The following is a 25,843-nucleotide window of genomic DNA, read 5'->3' as shown; positions in this document are numbered from 1 at the left end:
ATGCGCCTTGAGTCTGCTGACTCGCAGAGAGGAGCGTCAGTAGTGGATTATCACTGCTAATCGCTAAAACAGAGGCACCATTGAAGCTGGAACATAATTGTCAGTGATGATCACGATGAGCTGTAATGGGGCGGCGTATCAGCCAGAGGTCGAGTTTGTTCCTGCCGAAGATGGAGACGTTTTGGTTAGATGAGGGTGTGTAGTGACTCATTAGACGGACTTGCCAATGCAGTGCACAGATACCTGAGAAATTGAGGGTTTCTCTGTTTACTTTGGTATAGCAAGTAAATAAGTATAAGGTAATACAGACTCATTTCTTTCAATGTACAGCTCTCAAAAATGAGCCTTTGGTGGGTGACTGTGCACGTTTGGTAGGCGTGTGGTATAAAAATGGCTGTGTTGCCTGACTTTACAGAAGTGCGTGCGTTTTCTTGTTGGCCATTCCATAAACAAAAATGTATTTGAAGCTTGAATAAATTAAACCCATTTACAGAAAACTTAAAAATCACCATCCAAGAATTTTTTTCCCCTTGATGGAAGGCCAAAACCTCAGTGGTTTTTAATATGAAGGAAAATCCCTGAAGAAGAAAATGCTTCATGTGATGATGATGATGATGGTATGAAGACGATGCAGCTGGGTGGGCTGAAGATTTTCAGACTTTTGAAGTGGTATAAGATGACCGGGGACTGATAATTAACTGATATTTCTTGTAAGTCAGCGTAAATATCAACAGAAAAGTTCGAGGTTCCCTAAAACCACCCTGATAAATGCGGATTAATCATAAGGAACCAGGAAAACCCCTGACTTTGCAAGCAGCTGAGACCCCGTCCGAACTGATTGCCTTAATTTCTGATGCTTTTTTTTTTTTTTTTTTTTTTTTGGGCTGACGGTGGATACCTCAAGCTGCTTTCGGCCAGCTCCTGCAGATAAGCTGAGCAGCTCTGAGGAGCTTTTTTGTTGCTGTGGAATGAACGTTATGTTAGGCATGCCTACACTAATGCCCGGGGGCTCTGCTCGCTCGCGGCCCCAGACAAAGCAGCAGAACAGAGGCAGTTCCCACGTGTCTACCTCCTCCTCTCATCCTGGGCCCTGTAGGCCTCCTTTATTAGCTCTGTTATGCAATGGCCATGGCCGGCCTGCCGCTCAGCAAAGGGAGGCCTTTATGCTTGGTCACAAAGCACATCAAATTCAATTATTCTGGAAAGGGTGAGCTGTGTTGCCAGCACCGAAGGGTTATTCACATGCGCTGAACCCCGCTGTTATTTTGCTTCCCCCAGTGTTTTCATTATGATGGCTCTTTTTTGTCTTTCGGTTGCGGGAGGTTGCGAACATGTCATTGCTTGATCTGGTGTCATTTTGCCCGTGTTCTTTTTCATGAGCAGACAATATGTTTGTCTTCAGCTTTCACCTCACTCCTTCTGGAAGCGCAAACACTTTGTCCTTCAGCAGTTAGTGCTGCAGGCGCCTTTGACGTCCAGGTTTCCCAGCTGACTGTCTTGTGGTTTGTTTGTTTTTTTGGGGATGATTTATTGCTACAAAAACAAGAAAAACACTCACTCGTAGCTTAAACCCTGCTTTATGTTGTTCCTCAATATGCTTTTCTCTGGCAGCGTCAGCCATCAGTCAGATGTGTAGGTTGGCAGTGTTTTATGTGTATATTGTGAAGAATGCTACCTAAACAGGACATGCCAGACTCCATGGACCAGCCTTCAGCTCTGGGTGACCATTGTTTTTTTTTTTTTTGTTTTGTTTTTTCTTCCTCTTCCATGCATCTGCACAATTCTTATTCAAAAGTGAAGAAAAATGCTGTTGACAACCTGGACTCTACTGTTTTTCTGTGCTTTTACAACTACAAAAACTACAGTTTCTCTGTTATTATATTTCAACAGATCTTGATGTGCTTCTGGTTGATTTGAGTTATTTTGAAACTATTTATAAAGCTTTCAAAAACATTAATGTTAACAATTAAACATAAGACCCAGGAAACCCCAGCAGAACAGGTAATTCATTTCGAAGCAGCGTCTTTTAGTTTTTTTTAAAGAATGTAAAACGTGTCTATCTGCTTGTTAAGCCTGACATAATTAGCTATTTCCGGGCATAAATGCTCCTTCAGTTCCCAAAAGCAAACAAACACTGAGGCACCTTTGACAGTTAAAAAACAATCCACATTTTTTTCCAGCTCCAATAAAATGATCAGTATGGCTGTTCTCCCAGATGTTACAATAAAATTTAATATCCAGGCATGAAGGAAAGAGAGTTTACAAGACATCTGAAAATCATATATCATGTTCCTGTGCAGCACTGCAGCAACTCTGGACGTAAGCAAAGACTGAAAACTGACTCCAGCAAAGGTTGAAGGGTTAGTGCAGTTGAGCTAGCTGACATTATGATGTTCTACCTGGTGGCTACCTACAAAGCTATCAGTAGGCATATAGTAGTGTAGGCGAAACTGCATCCTGTCTAACAGGATGTTAGTCATTCTTATGACGGTGCATGGTTTGGATTACGCACTATGAAAAAGGCCTGATCCTAAGCCGTGGTGTTCATAGCTGTAGTAAAAGCCTCATTTTAAAGAGAACTTGTAACAAAATGCTTGAGAGGCTGAGAATGATGACTGAACTGTTGTGGGGAAACAAGAAGCAAAGCACTAGAGCAGGTTAAAAAGACGAGAGCCTCATGAAGGCAGCGCTTGGACCCAGAAACGGGGTTATGACATCATCACTATTTTTTCTTAAAAAGATTTATATAAAGCAGTGGTTCCCATTTCAGGACCTGAAAGACTCCACTGATCAGGCTGTTTGAAAACCACTAAATTACAGTCGCTGATGTCATTTCTAAAACCTAAGCAGTGGAAATGCACAGATAAATCAGCCTGATGTTAAATGACACAATAGTTACCCTTGGCAGTGGTCAATAATAATGTGCAACATTAATTTTATGCTTTAGAAGATTTCAGAAGTATTGTAATAAAGAGTCATTATGCTAATTTCCAGCTCAGTATTTTTATTATTGAACTCTAATAGAGTTGGTTTCTATAATTCACAGTATATAAATGAAATGATCTTTATTTATCACATACTGTACCTTGGTGCAAGGCCTCCAATTCATCCTCAAGCTGCTTTAGTGCCTCTTTTGAAACCAGTTTTCTTCTGATTGGCTCCCACTTGCAAAGAGAAGGTGGTTGGGCGGGATTTTGTACTCATAACCAGTTCTATGTGCCTGGGATGAACGTATTAGGGATACTATCCTGTCTTTAAGTGATGACGTGATGAATCCTAATTCCAGGCCCAAACTACTCTTCGTTTAATAAGGCTGTTGTGTATTTTAATGCGTTGTATCTTGTTCTATTTAATCTCAACAAGCCCCTGAAAACAGTCAGTGATCACTGTCGGTAGGGCAGGGATATGGCCAAAAATATTTATCACGATATATATTTGGAAATTTGCGATAACGATATAACTGATGATATAATTGACGCGAGACAAAATACTTTACAACTCCACAACTTTATTGGTGCAAAAAAAAAAAAGCCCATCAATGCATTTTCACTGAAACAAGCAGCTGTTTTTTATGTGCATTAAATCTATATAAAAATTTAACAATGCAAATGCAAATTCCTTGCTGACAGTTTAACCAAAAGGCATTTCCAGTGGAAATGGGCTGACATATCCTGAGCATATAATATCCACAAAACTAAAAAAGAGGTAATACACACACAATATGGTAATATTATGTTGAAGCATGTACGTAATAGCAGTACGTATCACTCTACAAGGCTCCCGACTATGGTAGCCGTAATCCTCCGACATAACGATCAAGCGGTGCGGCTTCGTAGCTTATCAAAGTTGTACTAAAACATTTTGAGCGCCGTGTACCACATAAAATCTGCCATGTGCGTATGAAAACAAAGGCACTGTTGCGCATTTTACCCATATTTTATCACGATATTTCATTTTCTTATCATTGCCTAACGTTATACCGGTATTACCGTGAATGGTATGATAAGGCCTAGTGTTCATCTTCCAGCTTCACTGTTTATATTATGCTAACATAGCTGTGTCGCTAGCAATCACGTAGCACATCATTACATGCGAATTATCCAAACTTCAGTAACCCTACAAATGTCACTGCTGTTTACTTTCCTGTCTTCATTTATGTTGGAAGTAGTAGCAGAGCTGTATGTCTTAATTTTTTCAGAAATCCCTCAGTCAGAACATGGTATATTTAGATGGAAACTAGCGAGCTAACTCCCTGCTAACTTCTAACTCCGCTAAGTTTAATAAATTCTGTTTTCATGGATGCCTGGATGTTAAACTTAATTGTTACACCTGGTAAAGCAGCAACGCTGATCATTTTATTAAAGATGAAAAGATTTAGACAGTTTTTAACTCGCAGTGATGCCGCAGTGATCGTGTGACTTTAGGGACCTGCAGCGGAGTTGGGCCCAGGCACAGCTAATGACGTCAGACTTAAAGACGGGATACAGGTCAAAGTATAGAAAGAACTATTTGAAGATCTCTGTTTGGTTCACAGGGATTACTTCAGCATAACTTTATTATTTGAAATTCTTAACCACAACAACAGGATATGTAAAATAGAAAATAGTTGTTCCCCTTAAAATTGTCCATCTATCTTTTATAACATTTTTGCTTCTCTGTCACACTGAGGGGAAAAATACAAAAGCTTAAAAAAACAAACAAAAAAGCCAGTAATTTCACAATTCTGCATCCCTACTAACTACCAGTTAAACAGAGTGTTCATCCAGCTGTATTTAATTGCAGTATTTTGCTATTGTCCTTAGCTAACTACTGTCTTGAGTTTGTGACTACCCCCAAACTCTCAATAATTCATTTAGAGCGTTTTCATTAAGAGAAAATGTGGAGATGCGGTGCTATGTGCTAATTTTGAATTGAAGCTCCAGACCAGATTATGTGTTCAGCCTAAGTTGCCTTCTTCATTTTCCTTTTTAAATACGCCCAACAAAAGCTCCACCTTGCTTCTATCTCGTGTTGTATTGGGAAGATGACAAACAGTTTGCAAGCCAAAAAGAAGTGCTGTTGCCTCAAAAATTCCTTTCTGTGTTAAAAAAGAAATGTGAAAACAACTTGGGGAGGAATGTCATTTATGTCCAGACTGTCAGAGGGGTCTGGTGCAGCGTTTCAGAGTGAGGCCTGAAGCAGCTGGCAGACAGACGGACGCACAGACACCCGGTTCTCCCATTATGTGTTAAATCTTATAGAAATAGGTTTCTATAAGTAGCCTAAGATCCCCGTCTCTGTACACATTTAGACAGCGCCTGAACACATGGACGGGGCTTGTCCGCTGGAGCTGAAAGCTAAAAGACTGTGTAGCAAGTCTTGAAGGGCTTCATTTTTATGAAACGGGGCTTTAGCTCTAATATCACCTTAGCTAAAAATATTGAAGTAGCTCTTTCTAATTACAGCTCTGAATACTACAGTATAAATGAAGATTTGGTAATGCTGTGTTCGTAAGACCTCATCTGTGTAATCTCCAAGTGGTTGCTGGGTGAAATCGGTCTCTTGGCATCTTTCACCAAATGGTCTAGTGACCACCAAGTAGTCAACCTTAACCTAGAAATGGAGTGGTTAAATTCCATTTCTAGGTTAAAGTTGACTAGCTAGGTCCAGAAGAGAGGCACAGAGGAAAGCCAACCTAAGATTCACTTCCTTTAAATTTTCATGGAAATTCTGACCCACTTCCTTTACACAAAAATCAGCCCTTGGTACCTCTAACAGCCTTAGAAACAACAAAGAGATTATTTTTTAAATTGCCTTACTGTCCAAAAAAAAAAAAAGTTTAATACACAAACAAAACCTGCGTGATGCACCTTTAAATCAGGGCCCAGCCCAAAGTGATTTACATTTTCCCCTCAGTGTCACATTTGGATGCAATGAATAGTCTTTATCTTTAAATCCATAAGGTTGGAAATTTCACACTGATGCTGAGAGTGGACCAGGTGGTAAAATCGATGTGTTTCTGACAACTCCACTCTCTGGTCTTCTTGCCAGTACCACTGCTACCTTTAGCTGTATTTCTTTTCTTACATTTTCTAGATCTCATCACTTGTTCATCTAATGTCTCTTACTAAACTAGGCGGCATTTCATCAGTCCATTTTTAACCAAGTAAGAAGAGTCAGCTGAAGTAGTGTCAGAGGCTACATTATATGAAGCTAAAAGCCTGGATTAATGAAGAAATGTCTCTGCGTGGTGTTTTAGGTTTTCTTAAGACGGCAAACACAAAGAAAACCTGGTTATGTTGAACCAGAAGCATAGTCCACCCCTCTGATTAAATGAGCAGTGCTTGTTGTGCAAAGATCTCTCCTCTGGTCAGATTTGTAGACTTCAGCAGTAGGATTGTGGGATCATAAAAGTCTTTCAGTGGCTGATTAAGTGTTTAGTGATTCTGATTTGATTCTTCTGCTGTGGCTGACTGGCTGTTTTATAACATAGCTGCATTTATAGTGAACCAAACAGTGTCAAAAATGCATTATATACGGACTGTTTGGGGCTGTTTGTATTTAAAAAGTTGGCGTAATGAGCTGTATGTTTTTTAATTTATTATGAGCTGTATTATGAACCAAATAAAAGCCGGCAGCAGCAAGAGAGCCTTTGAATTGTTGTTAGCTTCTTGAAAACATGTGGCTGTCAAACCTTAGTGAGCTCATTGTGGTCGAGCTGAAGGATAGTAACCCAGATTCAGGGTATTAAATCCAGCTTCTGAGGTCCCGTAAAGAAATGTGTGAAGGCAGTATTATTTTTAGTGGAATGTGCAGACTTCTTTCTGGAGAATTTAATTGTTGCAGCTCCGAAACAAAGGCTAAGGAGCTGGTGGTGATGACCCAGCTAGACGTGGTTCGGTGGCCCAGACTCGAGTTTCACATGCCTTTCCCATGCAGCAGGCCGTCGCCGCTACAGATAGAAATATCCTCTGGGACAACCCAGGATGGCACAGATTATTCTAGAATTAGCAAATGTCTTCAACAACTAAATATATTTTGCTGAGAATTTGCGGTGCACGAGCAAGCCCGGCAGCATTTCATTCCTCCACAGCTGAACATGCTTGTCATTCTCACAGCCTCTATTTTTTTCCGTTTCAGATATGTCTCATTTTCTGTTTCCGCTCAGATTGAAAGAGGATCCTGGAGAATGTTTAATGTTTTAGAATAAACCATTAACCGCCGACAAAGCCTCAACATGCATGCGAGTATTATTTTTTTATTTAAAAATGTTTTCTCAGGTTTATTTCTTGTCTTAATACTTCTTTGGTGTTTCTGGTCATTCTTTGTTTGTTTTCTTTTTCATTTCTGGAAGAAAATGGCTAATTTTGTGACAAGAACTATGTCTACACCAATTATTTTCTATAAAGCCTTTCTCACATATATTGTTCCCCTGAACATTTCTAGACATAAACCAACACAGGTCCAAATGTCCAGTGCAGTCTGACCTTAGATGGTCTTTGAGTTTTGTGTTTTGGCTTCTGCATGCTCCATCCAGACAGTTCTCTCGCCTAAACCACTTTGGGTATTTCCAGTAGCGCGAACACGTCTAAAGTCAGCCTTTTTCTGCTGTTTGCTTCATGTGAGAAAGTGAAAGTATGAACTTTATCCAAACCTGATTCTCCTGATATTTGATTAATACTCATTTATTTGTTTCCAAAACCCGAGGTGATGAATTGAGATTTGTTAGTTTGATTTGTATTAAGATTAAGTCAACACAAAGTTTGGAACTGGAGAACAACCCATGACTCAGAAACTGGAAATGAAGGATTTTTGACAAATTGTTAAAACAATGGCTCCTGTTAGTTTTACTCAAAATATCCACAAAGTAAAGAGCTGATGTCTGCTAAGTTTCATAGAACCAGTCCTTGGTCTACAGGAGTCCTGTTGAGAGAGGATGAGAGGATGTAGTCATCTCAGCTTCGAGATGAGTTGATGTCAGCATTACTGCTCAGAATGGCATTCCTAAAATGCTGATGTTATGCATGTATATCCCTACTGCGTTCACCTTCATAATTAACCTTTTTTGCCGTGCTGACAAACTGGGCTTTATATGTGGCTTTTAATGTGGTGGTTATTAGTCTAATTCATCATTTGGTCATTTTATCCATTATGTACTTCAACCTTATGTTAAAGCTTGAGGAAATTTAAGGGGGTCACTTAGGTTAATATTTATTTTGGGGAGATTTTGGAGTCGTTAAAATAATCGGTTCAGTACTTGTTAAGATATTTCAGTCTGGAACAAATTTGATGGACAGCACAACCCATAGACAGATTTTGCCATCCAGAGAGACACACTGGCTAAAAACTGCCTAAAAGTCCCTGAGAGCACCTGCTGTGTAGGGAGTGTAATCCTGCAGCAGCTCTAAAATAATCCTAATGGAATATGATTATTATAGAAATAAGTGCTTGGGCCTAAAACGGCCAAACAGTATTGGGGTGGGTAAAGCATCCCGTTGGTTGTCTCACACATGCTCTGCATCCTCTGCAGATCTCTGATGTAGTCCATATCAGCGTCCTAGTAAAGTTTGATTGCACTTTTCAGAGCAGTGGAGGTCCTGTGTTCTGCCTCCCGCACCATCATCTAAGCCAGTGATTTCCACACATTGTGTGCCATGGCACACAAAGGGGAAAACTGTATTCACATCTGTGCTAAACAGATTCTTGGTCACCAGACATTAGGCTGCCGTCTGGACTTTCCTCAGCTTCAATCTGGGACAAACAGATTAATGTTTGTGATAAATGTTTCACTGCTTCAGTGTGAAACGGGAGCTTTACTGACCTCTTGGAATTCCTCATAAAGTGATGTTCGGTGTTGTGAACGGTAACTACTAGCTACTGGTGAGGGGAGGGGGCGTGTGGCTGTCAGCCAGAGGAGGCAAAGACGCCACTGCTCGTGTCAGTATTGTTGGAAATGAGCATCTAATCCAATAGTGATAGTAATTTTTAGTATAAGTTAGTATTTGAGTGATTTTTTTTTTTTCCCCTTTGGAACAACCGTATTTGGCTACTGTAAAAAGTTGGATTGCATTTATACTTTGCAACAAGCTCTTCTATCATGTTTGTTATCCACTGCTATATCAGCCCATTTAGCACAATCAAGCAAACCATCTCAGACTCTGTTTCAGATCCAGTGGGGGTTTTTTGTTGTTGTTGTTGTTGTTGTTTTTTAAGGTGGGCCAAGTTTTGATCTGAATGGTTTGTTTTCCACGTGTCTGTTTGGCTTGCTTGGTGTCAACATGAACAAGTTTCTTCAGAAAGGCGACTCGCTCCAGCTCATTGCTGCATCCTTCTCGCTGTCCGAGCCTGTTGTGTCACTTTGTAATAATTCCTGTGCGAATGGATTTCCATTTGACAGAAGAAAGGTTGAAACTTTTCCGTTGTATGGGAATGAGTGCATACAGGATACTATCCAAAGTTTGGCGCATTTGTCACAAAAACACGCCGCACACCTTGACTTTCTTCAAGGGGCAACAGCTTGCTTTAGAGCTGTCATCAAATTGGAATTTGATTATATGATTGGATTTTTAAATACTAAAAAACAAACTTATTTTAATGTGCTTTTGGAAGCACTAGTGTGCCTCAGTGTACCACGTGGGAACCACGGGCTTGAACCAAATGGAGCCTTTACAATTGTGAGACTGTCTCATTTTTGTGCCCCGTGTAGGAAACGTCCCGACTTAAATCTCTCACATTTTATTCAGGCACAGCTGTTTCACTGTGTCAACTGAGGCTGACTGTCAGAAAAGGTCATAAAAATTTCTTCTGGTTAAAAGTGGACCAGAAATGCAGACTTACTACACACAGCTAGCTTCAGTTGTCCAGTTTTTCTGGCTGAATCTATACTGTCACATTGGCCGTCTCCTGCTCTGTGCTGCTGTGTGTCCCTCTGCTGCTGCTGTGAGTTTTTTGTGCAGTGGTTACAGACTCTCCCAAGACCAAGACATTACTTGGAAAAACAGAGGCTGCTGTCACAAGACCGTGTAACAAACCAAACATTCAGAAATTCAGATTCAGATCTCTGAGAGGACATGTTTTTCCCTTCTGCCTTTTTTCTTTTTTTCTTAGTCTCCCCAGGGAGGTCAGAGGGCAGTTCAGGACTAACCTCCCTCTGACGTCACATAGCTTCCCGTCCAAAGCCTCTCGTGGTTGTTCTATTTCTATCACCATTTCAAATCACCCAAAATAAAGCAGAACTACTATACATTATTGCTGCTCTTCATATAACCTTGCATTGCTTTTTTACTATAGATTTTTTTGTCTCATTGTTTCTCCTACAGTTCCTTTCTGCACATGAAACCTGACAGCAGCTGTGTTACAGTCAGTGTTTATTTAAGTATTTACAAGTGCAGTTGGTGTCTGTTTACCTTTAACAAACATTTAAAGCAGGAGCAGGTAGGGAGTGTGCTCTTGTTTGCCTTGTCCTGGTGTTTGGCAGCGGGACAGTGCACATAGTTCATCCCTTTAACCCTGCTTCAGCCTGCCTCTGGTAGATTTGAGCAGTTATTTGTGAAGCTGCTGCAGGCCTGTGCACTTTATTTTAGGGGAATATTTGGGTATTAAGTGTGCCAGTGTTTCTAGTTAGGAGAGGCCACTGATGAAGAAAATATGATCAAACAATTCATCTGTGAATCATTTAGTCTAAGTCGAAGTTTGACCTCTTCAGGTGTGGACATTATTAAAACATGAATGGGTCAGCTAGCTGTGGCTCAGGTGTTATAGCTATTGCATTGATTGATCCTTGATTGAAAAGCAAATTAAAAGTGTGTAAAATAAAACGGCATGTGAATATAAATGGTGTAGCTCGTAGACTAGAAAAACACTATCCTACCAATCAAATGCCGGGACAGTGATCTACTCACCTGTAATCCTACATGTAAAGCACATGTTAAAAGGTCAGCAGTTTGAAGGCGTTTCACACCTTCTACCTGTAATAATTTCGTTTACTGGTAATTGCTAATTGGTCAAGTCACAGCTCAAAACTTTGACGAGGAAACTTTTCCTGTCAGCTTCTCTTTCTTCTCACTTTTGTTGTGTTTGGTGTAACACTTGGATTTGTCGTTGTCAGGAAGAAGTTATTCAGGTGCTTCATCAGACAGTATTGTGAACAGTGAACGTGCTTAAGCTGTTTTGCTTGAAAAAAATAATGAATCCATTTGTAAAATACCCAAGGCATCGCAAATATTATAAAACATACATTGCTATCCATGATTGGCCATGATCACTCAGCGGTCGATTCTTTGTATTGTCTTAAAGGATCGCATCATAATGTTGACTGAAGCCATTTTCTGGTTCTCAAAGGGGAATATTTGGGTCTTTGTTGGGTCAGTGTTTGTAGAAAGCAGAGGTCAGTTATAAGGAAAAAATGTAATGTCGCACATAATACTTCAGAGGTTCAGCTTCTCTTGTCTCTGTAATATAAAAAAAAAAACATTTATGAAACTGAGGCAAAGAAAATGTTGCCAGTTGCAGTTCTACTAATCTCATTTTGCTTCTTAACTTTCATAGCAATAAACGGTAAATAACCGTCATACACGAGTTAAAGACGATGGCTATGCTGTGATTTTGGCTACATGTACAGTGATTTCAGAAATCAGCTTTATTTCCTCTCACGTTCTGAAGCTTTTCTAATAAACACATCAGGGAGAAAGAGATACTGATGATCCTGCTCCAGGACATCAAGATGTTATGACGAATTATTTTTTTCTCTCAAAACCGTTTTCTGGAGGGGAAAAAAAAATTTGTCAAAAGGGATTTGAAAATTGGCCAAATCCAGTGTCAAAGCTGCTAATTTAGCAACAGTGAGGTGAGCTGAAGCATGATAATCACTGCTCTCAGTGAGAGGGATGTCAAGCATTGAAAAAACAGAATCCCCAAATCTGAAAACTCGATACCTACTCAGCTGAATATTAGGCTTCCTTAACTAATAATTTATGAACACATGTTTGAACGTTTAATACTGACTTACAACACATGCAGAGCTGCACTTAAGCAGCAGATTAGGGGTTTTATTGAATTAGAGGTAAGCTCCTGTGACCAATCATCAATTAGGATTCAGTACAGCTTTGTTTGTGTTAGAACGCCTTGTTTTTATGTCACTTCAATGAGAGCGAAGGGCTAATTCTGCATTGACTCATCAACTGGCTCTTAATCCGAATGCCAATTCTTTGACCGAAATGAGGTAGTGAGATCTGGTGAAGTGAGTTTGCTCTGAGGAATGCTGTGCAGAATGTCTCAGCGTCTCTCTCCGGGCCATCCCCTCATTGTATGCATACCTCGACAGGATCAGGACTAATGCGCTGTCTGCATTGTAGGGCTGAACGATTATGGAAAATAATCTAATTGCGATTTTTTTGCCCCAATATTGCGATTGCGATGCGATATGCGATTATTTTTTAAGGTCTTTGTCTTCTGTATTATTAAACAAAGACAAGCAATACATCATATAGTATGGCCAATACTATATTACATTAATTTTAAACTGTTCTTTCCTGGAAGACAGACCTCTGTTATGATGACATGAGGTGATGCATGAATTGATGACTGACATTTTTATTTAACTTCTTCAATCACAACAGTATATTTGAACATACACAATAGTTTATTTTTAGCTTACAAACATCTGAGCATAAAGTGCTGACAAGGAACCCTGGTGTAAACATTAAAATGAAAGTCAGTACAATGTGCAGATTGCAGAAATATACATAAACAAAATCAGTGGCTTTACCACACTCAGTTTTTCGACATCTGTGAACTACTAGACAGTCATTCAATTAAAAAATAATATTAAATAAATAAAACTAATAAATAAAAAATACACACATCTTACTGATCTCTGCAGTCAGTAACATTACACATAAAGTGCAAACATAATAGCAATTGTATAAACACACACACAAACACGCCTTTAAAGTTTAAAGGCGTGAAATTGGACGGTCTAGCCTTCTGATTAGCTAATCAGAAGGCTAGTTCTGATTAGCGTCACCGCTGTCTCGGTGGAGTTTAATAAACTCGGCCGTCTGCTTCTTGCTATCTAAAATATAACCAGACACTGGTGTAAATTCTCGACTGTCTCATACTTCTGTTTAATAAGTTTTCTGTTTGACGTTTAGTCAGCTGTGTGAAAACCAAGGAGGAACCCACCCGGGGGATTAATAAAGTTTTATTTTATCTAATCTAATAACTTTAATCTCAGCCAAACCGATTTACTCACGAACAAACAAAACACTGAAAAAAGCCCAATAACATTTTTAGGTTGTCTAAGTGACTTATATATTACGTTTAACCCGAGCAGCGAAACTCCGCGGTGATCTGAAAATGATGTGCCGGGAGTTGTGCCGTTCTCGGCCGCATCAGTAACCCTCGAGCTCCCGGCTAGCTGTCGAGCTGGTGGGTAGCAGACGCCCCTGAAAACGTCGAAGCACTTTTGCAAATATGGGATATCTTGATAAACCGAGAAGATATTTGATGTTTACACAACTACTTTCTCGCCTGAAAATATGTTAAAAGTTTATTTTGTGACCCAGAAAGATTAGTATGAGTAATTTTAAAACTTAGTAGCGGCCGCCATTGCTGGAAACTGGAGTTTGGCTGGGCCGCGCTATGAATTCTGGGATATGGTAGTAATTTGGACAGCCTTCGGCGCGTCGCTGTGACGTAATCGGTCTACAAATGCGGCCTCAGGAGGATGCAGCCCATGAATTTGGACATGTCCAGAGTATAATCGCAGCCTTTGCGGTTAGAAAATTGCACTTGATCATGTCGCGATATTATCGCAAATGCGATATATCGTTCAGCCCTACTGCATTGTGAGCATAGTGTGGTGGTTGCTGTTCCTCCTTTTTCCTTTTGTGCTGATTTGATGGAAATTAGCTACTGTATGAACTGCTGTCATCAAACCCGCTGCTCCATGACTCACTGATATGATTTGTTAGGGTAGTAGAGATCATCATGTGTCAGGCTGTCATTTGCCTTGCCCTTGTTCTTTGTGTTTTTTTGGTTTTTTTTGGGGGGGGGGGTGGCAACAGACTTTACTGGGCTACCTCAAGCTGGCTCCTTTCGATTTTGAGGATCAGCAGCTCTTCTCTGAGCCCCTCCTGCATGAATAAACTCTTCATGCCATCTCTAAAGCCTAGTTTATGGTCACTGTTTTTGCCCTTGTGAATGTTGATGCATTGTAAATATGATGTCACATCCACTGGCATTCACTCTGCTTTGGTGTCATTTTCGCTATTGATTGTTGTTAGGCACACAGGTACGCGTACATGGGTGTACGAGTGGGTCAGCCCTCACCACCGTTTCAATGTTATATTGGTAAAGGAACTCAGAGACTCTCAGATTACAGAGTGGAAGATGCTGCAACAGCTGGAAAAGATGAGGCAACTATGAAAAAAACCTCTGATCCCTTTTGATTTCTTCTGCTCTACTCATTTCTGCCACTTGTGATCAGGATCATCTTTCAGCCAATGACAGTAACTCATGGCCATAGCTGAAGGTGGGATTGACAGCTTCAATTTGACATTCGGCTTTCTCTGTTCGCCACAACAGATGCCACTACAGTGCTGCAGTCTGTCAATTTTCCACTTTACTCTGGGGGGGATTGCTGCCTCATAATAGCTCAATCTGGGGCTAGTTTTTTGTAGCAATGTTTGTTATTTAGTGTTCACTTTTAGCCACAGCTAAATTGCATACCTAGTTTTAGTTTTAGATTTAATTTTATTAAATGCAGTTGGTGATAGTCACCTGACTGTGGCATCTTTCCTTCCTGTGTTTCTAATTACCGTTGGGTTCTCTGGTCAGGTCGTGCAGACTCAAGACAGACTTCTCTGTCCTGGACTTTCAGTTTTAGTCCTTGTTCTGCTCTACAGATCCAGTGGAGTGGGGCGAGGACTAGCTGCAGTCCATGGATGTGGAGTTAAACCACAGGATGTAATGATGCGTGAAAGTGTCAGCTGGTTGTTTTGCTCAGGTAGTTACTTGTCACAAATAAAGTACTTTATGTACACACATGCACATACTCACCGCTGCCACAAATAGAATGTAAATTCATAAACATGTGAAGGTCACTGACTCAAAGTCATTATATCTGACTCCAAAGCCTCCTGAAGCTCATGATTCATATTCATTTGTCTAAAATCTGTCAGGGAAGAGAAAGACGTGTTTTTTGGCGGGTAAAACAAATACTGAACATGTCATAAATGTTTTTTAGTAAATATATTTTTAAAGGTGCTATTGACATGTGGCAGTGGGTCATGAGCGATGGTGCAGAGGAGTCACGGACTGTATTGTGCATATGATCTGTTTAAGAATGCTTAAACAGATCATACTGGTATTATGGCATGTAAAGTATGCTCTATGCACTAATTATTAGAGGTGGGAATCACCATACATCCCACGATACGATATTATCACAATACTTAACGCACGATATGATATTATTGCGATTTTTTTTTTTTTTAAATATCTGCGATATTCAGATTCTGTACATAAAGGTTTATCAATATTCATTTTATCTAATATCAAAGCCTCGCACTCAGTCTTTCTCTCATTTCAGTCATTTTTATTGTTGTACTACAGTCTAGCCCAACTTAACTGAATGCAACCATCTGGTACAATTATAGCTATTCTGAACTATGCAATTTATGAAAACTATGCAGCCCATTCAGCAACTGAAGAATTTGAAAGTAAATTAAAACAAAATATAATTTTACATTAAATAAAAAAGTTCTAAACTTAATTAAAATAAAACATGTCTTAAATTAAAATAAGTAAACTGTCATGTTTATTGCTGCCAAAAAAAAGTTAAACACATTTGGACAGTGAAGGAATGTCAGGATTCTTGCTCAGAAAAAGGATCAACATGCTCTGAAGTCAGAGCACAAAAACTTTTTTTGTAACAAAATATCGATTTCTGCTGTCCCTGTATCGATACATTATTAGCAAACAAAATATCACGATACTACACAGTATCGATTTTTTCCCCCACCCCTACTAATTATGCAAAATTTTGTATCAAGGTCATAGGTACATTTGTGAAAGATTTAGCTTTTTGACCATGTAGGGTTCACCTGCCTGCTACCACTTATAGTATATCGAGCAACTTTGTTATTTGATTGGTGCATTTCAGGTTATGATGTTTGATGTTTGTTTTTTTTTTTATGCCAATTTCTGTGAAATGTATTTTTGCATTTTTGAATTGTGTTGTTTTTCTCGTATTACACGTTCTCAACTGTTTTGGTCATTTAACCACACGAACACATAAAGAATAAATGTTTGCTTTTGTTCATTAGAACTTAACACACCATTTTACTGTATGTACATAATAAATGACGCAGAAAATGTATTTGTATGAATGTTTAAATGAGAGTAACTAAACAGGATGGGAATGTAGTGAGGTTTATTGATCAGTGTTTTGATATTGAAAAAGAAGTGAGAGTTTGCAGGATACATGTTTTTATTCTGTATATGATCTTCATTGCGGGTTATTGTTTGCACTGAAATATTCTCAATAATTTTCAGGATCACCAAACCGCTGACGTTTGCCGACTGTGTTGGAGATGAGCTGCCTCTCGGGTGGGAGGAAGTTTATGACCAACAAGTGGGAGTTTACTACATTGACCACATTAACAGTGAGTACATTAACTTGGCTTTTGTCCCCTCAGCATAAAAATTAAGCACAAGTAAATGCAACTTGTATTAAAAAGACTTTATTTGACTATAACTTGGCAGAGTGAAAGCCCACTGAATTTTAATACAGTGTACTTATAGTTTGTAGTTTCACATGTCTTTGTGCAATTATTTGTTGACTCCTGTCTTTGTCGTCCTGTCAGAGACCACCCAGATTGAGAACCCGCGGACTCAATGGCGGCAGGAGCAGGAGCACATGCTGAAGGAGTACCTTGTGGTGGCCCAGGAGGCCCTCAAAGCCAAGAAGGAGATATACCTGGTCAAGCAACAGCGACTGGAGCTGGCTCAGCAGGAAATGATGCTCTTCCACGAGCTCTCTGAGGACAATCGCTCCATCACCAGCAGTAAGACGCACAGATGTCCTTCACTCGTCTGATAGTGTACACCATATTTTGTTTTATAATAAGATGCACAAAGGAGATGAACAGAAAGGAATGAAAATGGATGCGAAAAATATGAGCCTGAAGCTCTCATGGGAACCAAACATGACCTTGGCTGACCCAGTTATCTAGTCTGGACATGTATTACTGCTGATATCCCTTTAAAGACTTTTGGGAGGGGTGCAGGTCTATAGAAAATTTTCCAAATCCTCCCTTTTAACTACCTCCACCCAATAAACCCTGACTCCTGCCAGCTGTCACACACACGGTGTCCAGGGGGCATCTGAGAGATGACACCTTAAAATCATCACGGCTAACTAACTCGAACCTGTCTGCTTTTCCTTTCTGTGTGTCCACAGCGGTCTCTGGCTCCTCCTCAAACGCGAAATACGACCCTGACCAAATCAAAATGGAAATAGCCTGTAGACGAGAGCGGGTAAGTCATTATCGCAGGAGAACAATGGGCTGCAGTGAGGGGCCCTTTTGGGCAGAGAAAGGGGCTGGGGTGTGGCCCCTACAGGATACAGTGGCTCTGGCCTGGGGCCTCAGGAGGATGAGGATGAGATCATGAAGGGGTCAAGCTGAGGTCCCTGATGGGGTTATATAGGACATTTCTCTCTGATCAGTACTATGGGCGAGGGTGTTTCTCCTGCATGAACAACATTTTAACCTGAAGTGTTGAGTAAGGTGTAATTTTGATGTTACTGAAGAAATCTGTCGACAAATCAGAGAAATTGAGTTTCTTTAAAGATTATATTGACAAATTAGGCAACGTCCATAAATAAACATATTTACAGTGATTAAAGACCAGATAACTCAGATTTCCTGGTAATCAATGAAGGTCAATATAATCTGTGTTAAATATTAGGATTAATTTATGTGACCACCATCATTACAGTAATATCAATGCAATCAATGAAATAGTTTTAGACTGATTGGAACCTCTTGTATCCACTTGTAACTCTCTATTAAGAACTTGCAGCACGGTGGTTCGCACGGTAGCCGCACAGCAAGAATGTCCTGAGTTCAATTCCACCATCAGGCCGGGGTCTTTCTGTGTGGAGTTTGCATGTTCTCCCCGTGTTTGCGTGGGTTCCCTCCGGGTACTCCGGCTTCCTCCCACAGTCCAAAGACATGCAGTTAGTGGGGATAGGTTAATTGATTAATCTAAATTATTAATAGGTGTGACTCTGTGCGTGAATGTGAGCACGAATGGTTGTCTGTGTCTCTATATGTTGGCCCTGCGACAGACTGACGACCTGTCCAGGGTGTACGCCGCCTCTCGCCCAATGACAGCTGGGATAGGCTCCAGCGACCCTGGAGAGGATAAGCGGAAGCGAATGGATATTTAAAAACTAATATGACCTTAAAAGATACACGTGTTCATTTCCCTCTCCATGTTGTTATTATTCTTGGACTCTACAAGCATAGCTTTACATGATTTACTGTTTACAGTGATCTTGGTTTATTTTATACTGGGCCTTGGTGCACCTTATCACCCACAGACAGTATAAAAGGTGGATCGAGCTACTGTCATGTCATGTCACTTTTTGTCTTTTTTTTTTTTTTTTTTTTTTTTTTTTTTTTGAAGCCTCGATGAGAGTTTTCTCCATCTCCATCGTAGTTGCCGCAGACCGGATCTGATTGTGAGGGGCGGGGTCTGACCGTGAAAATGCCCATCCATTGGGTAACGACTTGTGATTGATGGGTTTTTAGACATTGAGTTTCCTTTCTATAACACAGATAATCCTCCATCTGGTCGCCTTCAGAAAGAAGGCAGAAAGCTTCATCCCTGTTTATACTGTCTTTGCCATCAGCTCACACTCTGGAATGAATTGTTTAGCCCCTCCCACTTTTAAAACAGACTTTCTGCTGATTGGTTGTCTTTTAAAAACTGAGGGTTTTAACAGCATACGGGTGTAGCTGTGTGCCTGAGAGGCTCATATTAAAGCTGTTTATTCTCATTGAGCTCGTAGAGAGCCAAGAGTAGAAAAAACTTGTGGAACTGAGAATTTAGAGCGGTCTGAAGACTGAACTGTTTCTTTCACAGAGATTCCTTCTACATAGGCGGACCTCATTTGAAACAGTGGGATGTTCAATGAGCGCATGCTCTGTGGTAACTGTAATAACTCCCCTCTGTTAACATTCCCGTTGTCAGCATGTTGTCTGACACTGTCCCAGATATGAACAATATTTATTGGAACAGGTTGGCAGCCTGTTTAAAGCAACATCATCTTCCTTGTAAGGATCTGAATATCGTTCTAGGTTTTACTTATGGGATGGAAATGGTATCTGTGTTGTTTATCGATGTGGCCCTCATGAATTTGTGCACACACCGAGGAAGAAACGATTGCGAGGAGAAAAAAGGGCCCTTAAATCAGGAAGATTCTCATTAGGCAGATGTAAGATCAATGTGTTTGTACTGCATTCAGCTCGCAGCTGTAGCTGTTAGTGCAAGAAAACTTTAGTCAAAGCAGCCACAGCACTAACATTATGCCCAAAATATGTTCAAATAGGTGAATTATTAAAAAAAAAAAAGACCTTCTGTGCAGTTGAGGTTTAGGGGAAACTATCCATAGGGACCTGTTTGTTATAACAGGCTCTCATACATGTTTATTTCTGCTGTAACCTGGAGTCAGCCTCAAGTGGCCATTAGAAGAGCTGCAGTTTTTTGACTTTGTTGCTTCTGTGTTTAAAAATAATTCAACAAACATCAGATAAATTAGAATAATGCCTCTTTTTAAAAAATCTTGACTCCCTATATATTGTATTACAGGCCTTCTCCTAACCTTTGATTGTCTCTAAACTTGGTAAATTAAAATTCACGTGCCCTCTGTAACTCTGAAATTGTTCCCTTTCCCTATTTCATATTAAAATAATATTTTTAAAAATCTTTAACTGGGTCACACTTCACAGCCACCATATCAATTATAGATTTCTATTTTTCTAAACCCTCTCAAGCACAAAACGCCTCAGTGTGTGACCCTGTGTGTGTGATTGTGTGTGTGTGTGTGTGTGTGCGGTCCTCTATATAAACATAGCTGAGCATTCCTGTATGTGAATAGTCGTGACTTGGCACTTTTGGCCGGTGTCGGTGGTGAGAGAAGCCCATTGTGTGCCACGCTAACCCGGTGCTCGCTTCTGTCCGCAGCTCTCCCGACTGAAGCAGGAGCTGGCCCAGGTGAAGCAGGAGCTGCAGTATAAGGAAATGGGAGTGGAGACCCTGCAGGAGTGAGTGTTCCTCTGCCTCTGTGTGTCCCAGGCCCACCCTTCCTCCCATGGCCGCCTTTCTCCTTCCTACAACACTCGGCCTTGTTGCTCCCCACCCAGCGGCCTTTTCCCTTTTTTATTCTTTCTCACACTGTATGTTTGGTCTCATCCTTTAGGTTCCTTTAAAACCTTTTCCCTTTCCTCGCCACACTTTTATGTTGTCTATATTGTTGAACAGAGCTTTCAAATTTAAATATTATAATCTTTTAAAACAGTTTCCACTGCTCACAGTTTAGACACGATTTCGTTTACCTAAGACTGATTCAAATTTCAAAGATTTCAAGCAAAAAGGCCTTTGACTCATTTAAAAAAGAAAAAGAAGATATTTAAGTTAATAGGAATATATTGTGATTTAAAGTAACTTTTCTCTATTATTCATTGTACTTCTAGTTTTTGTTGCTTTTCACACACATTCACATGGCGTCTTCCTGTGCTGGGAACATTTCTAAGCAGCTCCAAATTTCATGTTAGAAATAGAAGCTCCACCTCTGAGAGGAGAAAAAAAGAGAGAATGTTTCAGAAAAGGCAAATGGAGGGAGTTTTTGATGGAAAAGGGGACTCCACCTCAGGAAGAGGATGCACCAGTGGAGTGCAGAGAGCCAAGGCTCAGCCTGGAGAGGAAGTTGTCCCATGGAGAAGGGGGGGTAGAGGTGGAGGGGGTGAAAAGGGGGGGGAGGTGTGGGCTTGAAAGCAGTTTCAAAAACACAGAGATATCTGGCAGCAAATTCCTCTGCACTTCCTGAGTCCTGGCAAAGAGTCCCTTATCTCTTAGATAATACACAACTCAAGTGATTCCCAGAATAGACAGGAGAATACACAGCTTGCAGAAAACGGAGACGCATCCTCTTCTTGAATTTTTTTTACGTGTGTGTATACGTGCTCATATGCATGTTTATGTCTTTGTTAGCCTTTGTGTATGTGTGTGCGCGTCCCTTTGTTCCCTCTGGGTCACCCGGTAGGGCTGAGGCCATGAGGAACCCTACGGCTGTTGTTTTGGGGTTGTTGTTTTTTTCTCCAATCTCAGCTGTTGTCAGCGATATAGCTAATTGTTCTCCACGCCATGTCGCATCAGATAAAGCAAACCAACAGTTTCTGGTGTAGAGCCCTCCTGCTCCTTAATCTTCATTGCTCGACTTAAAGAATTCAGGAGTTGGACTTAGGAGTTTTAATCTTTTGGACAGTTTGCCATACAGACGTCTCATCTGTTCTCCATCTTATCTTGATGAATTTCTCTGAATTTTTGGATGCTTCACATGCTTCCTCTGACCTGTTTCTGTAGCCAACATCGCAATCAGCAGCTCTAAGAATTGAACTAAAATAAATGTAAGCATATATGATGCTGTACGGCACGGGGGAGGTGGGGCGGTTCAATACAGCCAAGCACAGAAGGGTGGGCAGTGTCCTGTTTTCTGCTAAACACATAAACCTATAAACTCCTCGGCCCTGCCAATGGGCCGGGGGGAACAAAGCAGGGCTTGTTTTGGGAGGAAGAGGCAGGGTCGGGTGGATGAACAGTACCTGCTGTTGAAGGAGAGTGAAGGAAGCGGGTTGTGGCGAGAGGGGAGGCCACGTGCCAGGTCCACTAACGGAGGAGGCACGGTCCTGTGCTCTTCCAGCTCCCCACCAACCAATCACCTACCTAACCACACACACACAGACTAGGGATACAAGATTTACTCTGCAAGCACGATGAAATGCGCAGATAGGTCATATTTGGTGTACTGTGATATGTTTTTGTTTATTTTTTAATGTCATGATCTGTAGGATAAACCCACGCAGAGATTTCACCTGCTAAATCAGGGAGAGCCCAAACAATCCCTGATTGTTGAAAGTAAACGAACGGAGCCTTTATACCAGTCTGTCACATGCAGTTTCAGTATTTCTGAACTAACCACAGTCTAAAGAAACACTTGACTCATTCATGAATACAATACAGTAAGACTTCAGATGTTCATCAGATTATTTTGTGACTTTACTCACCACTGACAAGTTTTCCCAATACAAAGCACCGTATCTTGTTGTGCAAGTGAATGAGAGATTCATTCCTAATTTTAAACTACTTTAGATACAAATAAGAAAGTAAAGGTAGGTAAGAGTCAGATTGGTGATAAATAACAGTTCAGTAGAGCCGATTAGCTCTCATTCTTAATCCTTGTGCTTCTTTTGGTAATTACTCTTATTACTTTTAGTGTCCGAAATTAAATCCATTTCAGTTTTATCCTGTCTTAAAGTCAAAGATGAACAAAGATGCTTGAAAACATTAACATAAGTTTAAACTTTTAGTTCTGACATCGACCTCTATGGAAGCCCAAAAATGACAGAAGACTCATGAATGATTATCAGAAAAAAATAATATATTTGTTTAAAAATCTTTTTATATTATTAACTAATAATGTTCAGTTTGCAGGCTTCATATATCCATCTCAACCTCACTTAGAAAATCACCGACATACATGATGCTGATATACCTTTAGTTTAGTTTATTAGGACCCACGTTAGCTACAGCCGTGCAGCAACTTTTCTCCCTGGAGGTCATAAAGGGAAACTTTACATTGTTACAGTGCAGCAAAGCTACTTAGAGACGTAGCAAATTAAAAAAGCTGTAACTCCAAACACACACACGAGAACACAAGCTTGTTAAAACCGTCGGACCATAAAAAAACTGGTTTGTCTTGTGTTGTCTTCATAGCTCAGTTCATTAGTTGGATTGAATTTGATTTTCAGCAGATGTCTTTTCAAACATCTTTGATTTTAAGCTTTTTAAGAACATAGGAAAAATACTGAAACCATGAAGATTTGCCCTCTGGGACCAGGGCTTTCAGAGTGTGGCCTGTGGGTTAAAGACTGCCCTTATTAACATTTTATGGGGCGTCCATGAGTGCTGACTGCACTACTATACATTTAATTAATTCACAGTTCATGTCATACTGTGATAAAGAAACAAAACACAAGAACAAGGTGGCATTTCTCTTCACATTTAACTATTCTAGTGTTACCATCACAGCAGGCTTCCCTTCATCCACCAGCTTTCTACTGCTTATCTGGGCCCTGTGCTCAGACCTCTCTCCCACCATCTCCTGCAGCTCTTTCATGGGGATATTGAGTCATTCCCAAGCCAGGAGAGGCATATAAACCCTCCAGCATGCAGTGAGTCTGCCACAGGCCCTCTTCCTGGTAAGTCCAGGAACGCCTCACATCAAATGTGCTGGGAAACCACCTCCTCCTGCTTTCAGTTTGGAGGAGTAGTGGTTCTACTCCTGAACCCTGTCTCTAATGAACATCCCAGCTGCCCTTCAGAGGAAGCTGATTTCTGCCCTTTGGTTCCTATTTTTTTTTTTTTTTTTTTTTTTTTTTTGGTCACTACCCAGAGCTCATGGCCATAGGTGAGGGTGGGAATGTAGATCGACCAGTAATTCTGAACAGCTTCCCTTTCACGCTTCGCTGGCTCTTCCTTATAAAAATCAGAGGAGTGTACACATCACTGGTGATGCCACACAAACCCATCCCCATTCTCCTGTCCTTCATAAACAAGGCCCTAAAAGCCCTCCCATCACAGGGAATTAGTCACATGGGCCTTCAGTTACCCTGACAGTTACCTTTACTGTCAATGAATGTAACAGCCACTTTAAAGTAAAAAAAAAAAAACCCAAACAAACTACAAAACAACAACAAAAAAAATCAAAATAAACCACATTACATGCCACTCGGTCATAATGTTTCGAGAGCCCTTGCTGTACATCAGAGCTTCATTATACTTTGCAAAAGCCAAGAGTGTCTTAGCAGATATAAAATGTGTATTTTTTACCTTCCAGGATTGACAGAAAGATGTCCTCCAGTCAGACAAACTACAAGCTGGACGAGGCTCAAGCCATCTTCAACGAACTGCGTAGCATCAAGAAGGCCATCAGCACAGGCGAGAAGGAGAGGCAGGACCTCATCCAGGTGTCTCTTTTTTCCCCTTCTTCTTTAAAGATCATGTTGACTTGCTAGCTTCAGAAGTTCTCAGTTTTTTTTTTTTTTTTGTTGTTGACATGTTCGATACTGACCTCTAGTGTCTGTCAGCCTCTGTTACTTCGCCTCATTGTCTATTATTAAAGCACATTTCCAGACATCTGAATCACCCACCAAGTTTCAGGTTTTGTCAGCAAACCAAAATATACGACGCAGCAATAAATTGTGAATAATCGAGCGGTAACAGGATGATAATGATGACCACATTTGCAGATGCATTTCCTGGCAGCATCACGATCTATTTTTGAGCACGCAGTGGAGGCAGATGACACTTTTTGACATATTTTTTCTTTATCAAAAGAAAAATTCACACAAGGCATTTAAGAAAAAGCAAACAATCAAACGTTTATCATACAAACACGTTAAAGCACCTACTCACATAAACTAAAACGGAGGCATTTAATTTGGCTAAAAACTCCCTGTAATAATTCAGTAAAAACAAACTCTGCATGATTCACAATAAACAATTACACTGATAACAGAGAAAGTAAAAAACGGTCTCCAGACCTTTTCAGACTTGTCTTCTTTGGCCTTCAGTATTTATGTTATTCTTTCTAGTAGAAGGTTTGATGTTAACTTTTATTTTATTTTTATTTTTTACCACTCTGGCTGTGGGGGCATTTTCCAAGCTATCTTTAAGTGACCGTAACTGGTGACCACCAAAGAAATTTGAACCTTTTTTCTTCTTCTTTCGACTGCTTCTTTTAGGGATCACAACTGCAGGTCATCTGAATCCATCTCACCTTATTCCTAACATCCTCTTCTGTCACACCAACCCTCTGCATGTACCTCCTTCACTATGTTCATGAAATTTCTGAGGTCTTCCTCTTTTCTCGCTGTCTGACAGCTCCATATTAAACATCCTTTGTCCAATATGTCCACTGTCTGAACTGTCTCAGCCTCTCTTACTTTCTCTCAGTCTACTCAACCTAATCTGTCCTTTATTATAATGATTTCTTGTCATTCCCAATGAAAGCTTTAATATCTTCAACTCCTCCAGATGCGCTTCCTGTCTTTTCGACAGTGCCGCTGTCCATAAACCGTACATCATAGCAGGTCTCGCTAACATCTTGCAGTGAAAATCAATAGAAGCAAGACGGAGTACACCTGTGTGAATAAGAAAGAAGCAGGCCGTTGTTCCCAAAGAACAAAAACTACTCTTGACTGTTTATTAAAATGAAGTCATATCTCTAACATATCCCGGTATAAGTTAAATAAAGATTATTTTGAACTCTGAATCATCCGAAGGTTTGAATTATTTAAGAGTATAAATATGGAGTTGGAAATGAACATAACGTGTCCTCTTTCTCACAGAGCCTGGCTAAGCTGACTGTTAACTTCCAAAGCAGCTTGTCGGTGAGCGATTCGGCCAGCGAGATGGCGAACAGCACTGGGACCGTGGGTGACAATCTGCAGCAGTACTGTGACACTGGCTGTCAGACTGACATCATGGGGGAGGTAGGAGACGCCGCTACACC

General features: G+C 40.4%; 1 protein-coding gene across 2 annotated transcripts in view; it reads left to right on the top strand.

Moving 5' to 3' along the window:
- wwc3 (WWC family member 3) overlaps positions 1–25,843 on the top strand; it is a 42,924-nt gene that overhangs the window by 4,784 nt on the left and 12,297 nt on the right. For both annotated transcript variants that reach the window (XM_080877843.1, XM_080877844.1), the window contains exons 2-7: positions 16,537–16,646; positions 16,848–17,048; positions 17,444–17,520; positions 20,236–20,315; positions 24,167–24,296; positions 25,680–25,823. In XM_080877843.1, the coding sequence (XP_080733969.1) occupies positions 16,537–16,646; positions 16,848–17,048; positions 17,444–17,520; positions 20,236–20,315; positions 24,167–24,296; positions 25,680–25,823 (742 nt within the window). The remainder of the gene's footprint in view (positions 1–16,536; positions 16,647–16,847; positions 17,049–17,443; positions 17,521–20,235; positions 20,316–24,166; positions 24,297–25,679; positions 25,824–25,843) is intronic.

The sequence above is a fragment of the Rhamphochromis sp. 'chilingali' genome (assembly GCF_963969265.1).
Source record: "Rhamphochromis sp. 'chilingali' genome assembly, chromosome: 3".
Taxonomy (NCBI): Eukaryota; Metazoa; Chordata; class Actinopteri; order Cichliformes; family Cichlidae; genus Rhamphochromis; species Rhamphochromis sp. 'chilingali'.
The sequence above is the reverse complement of the archived record's forward strand: the minus strand, read 5'-3'. Positions and strand labels throughout refer to the sequence as shown.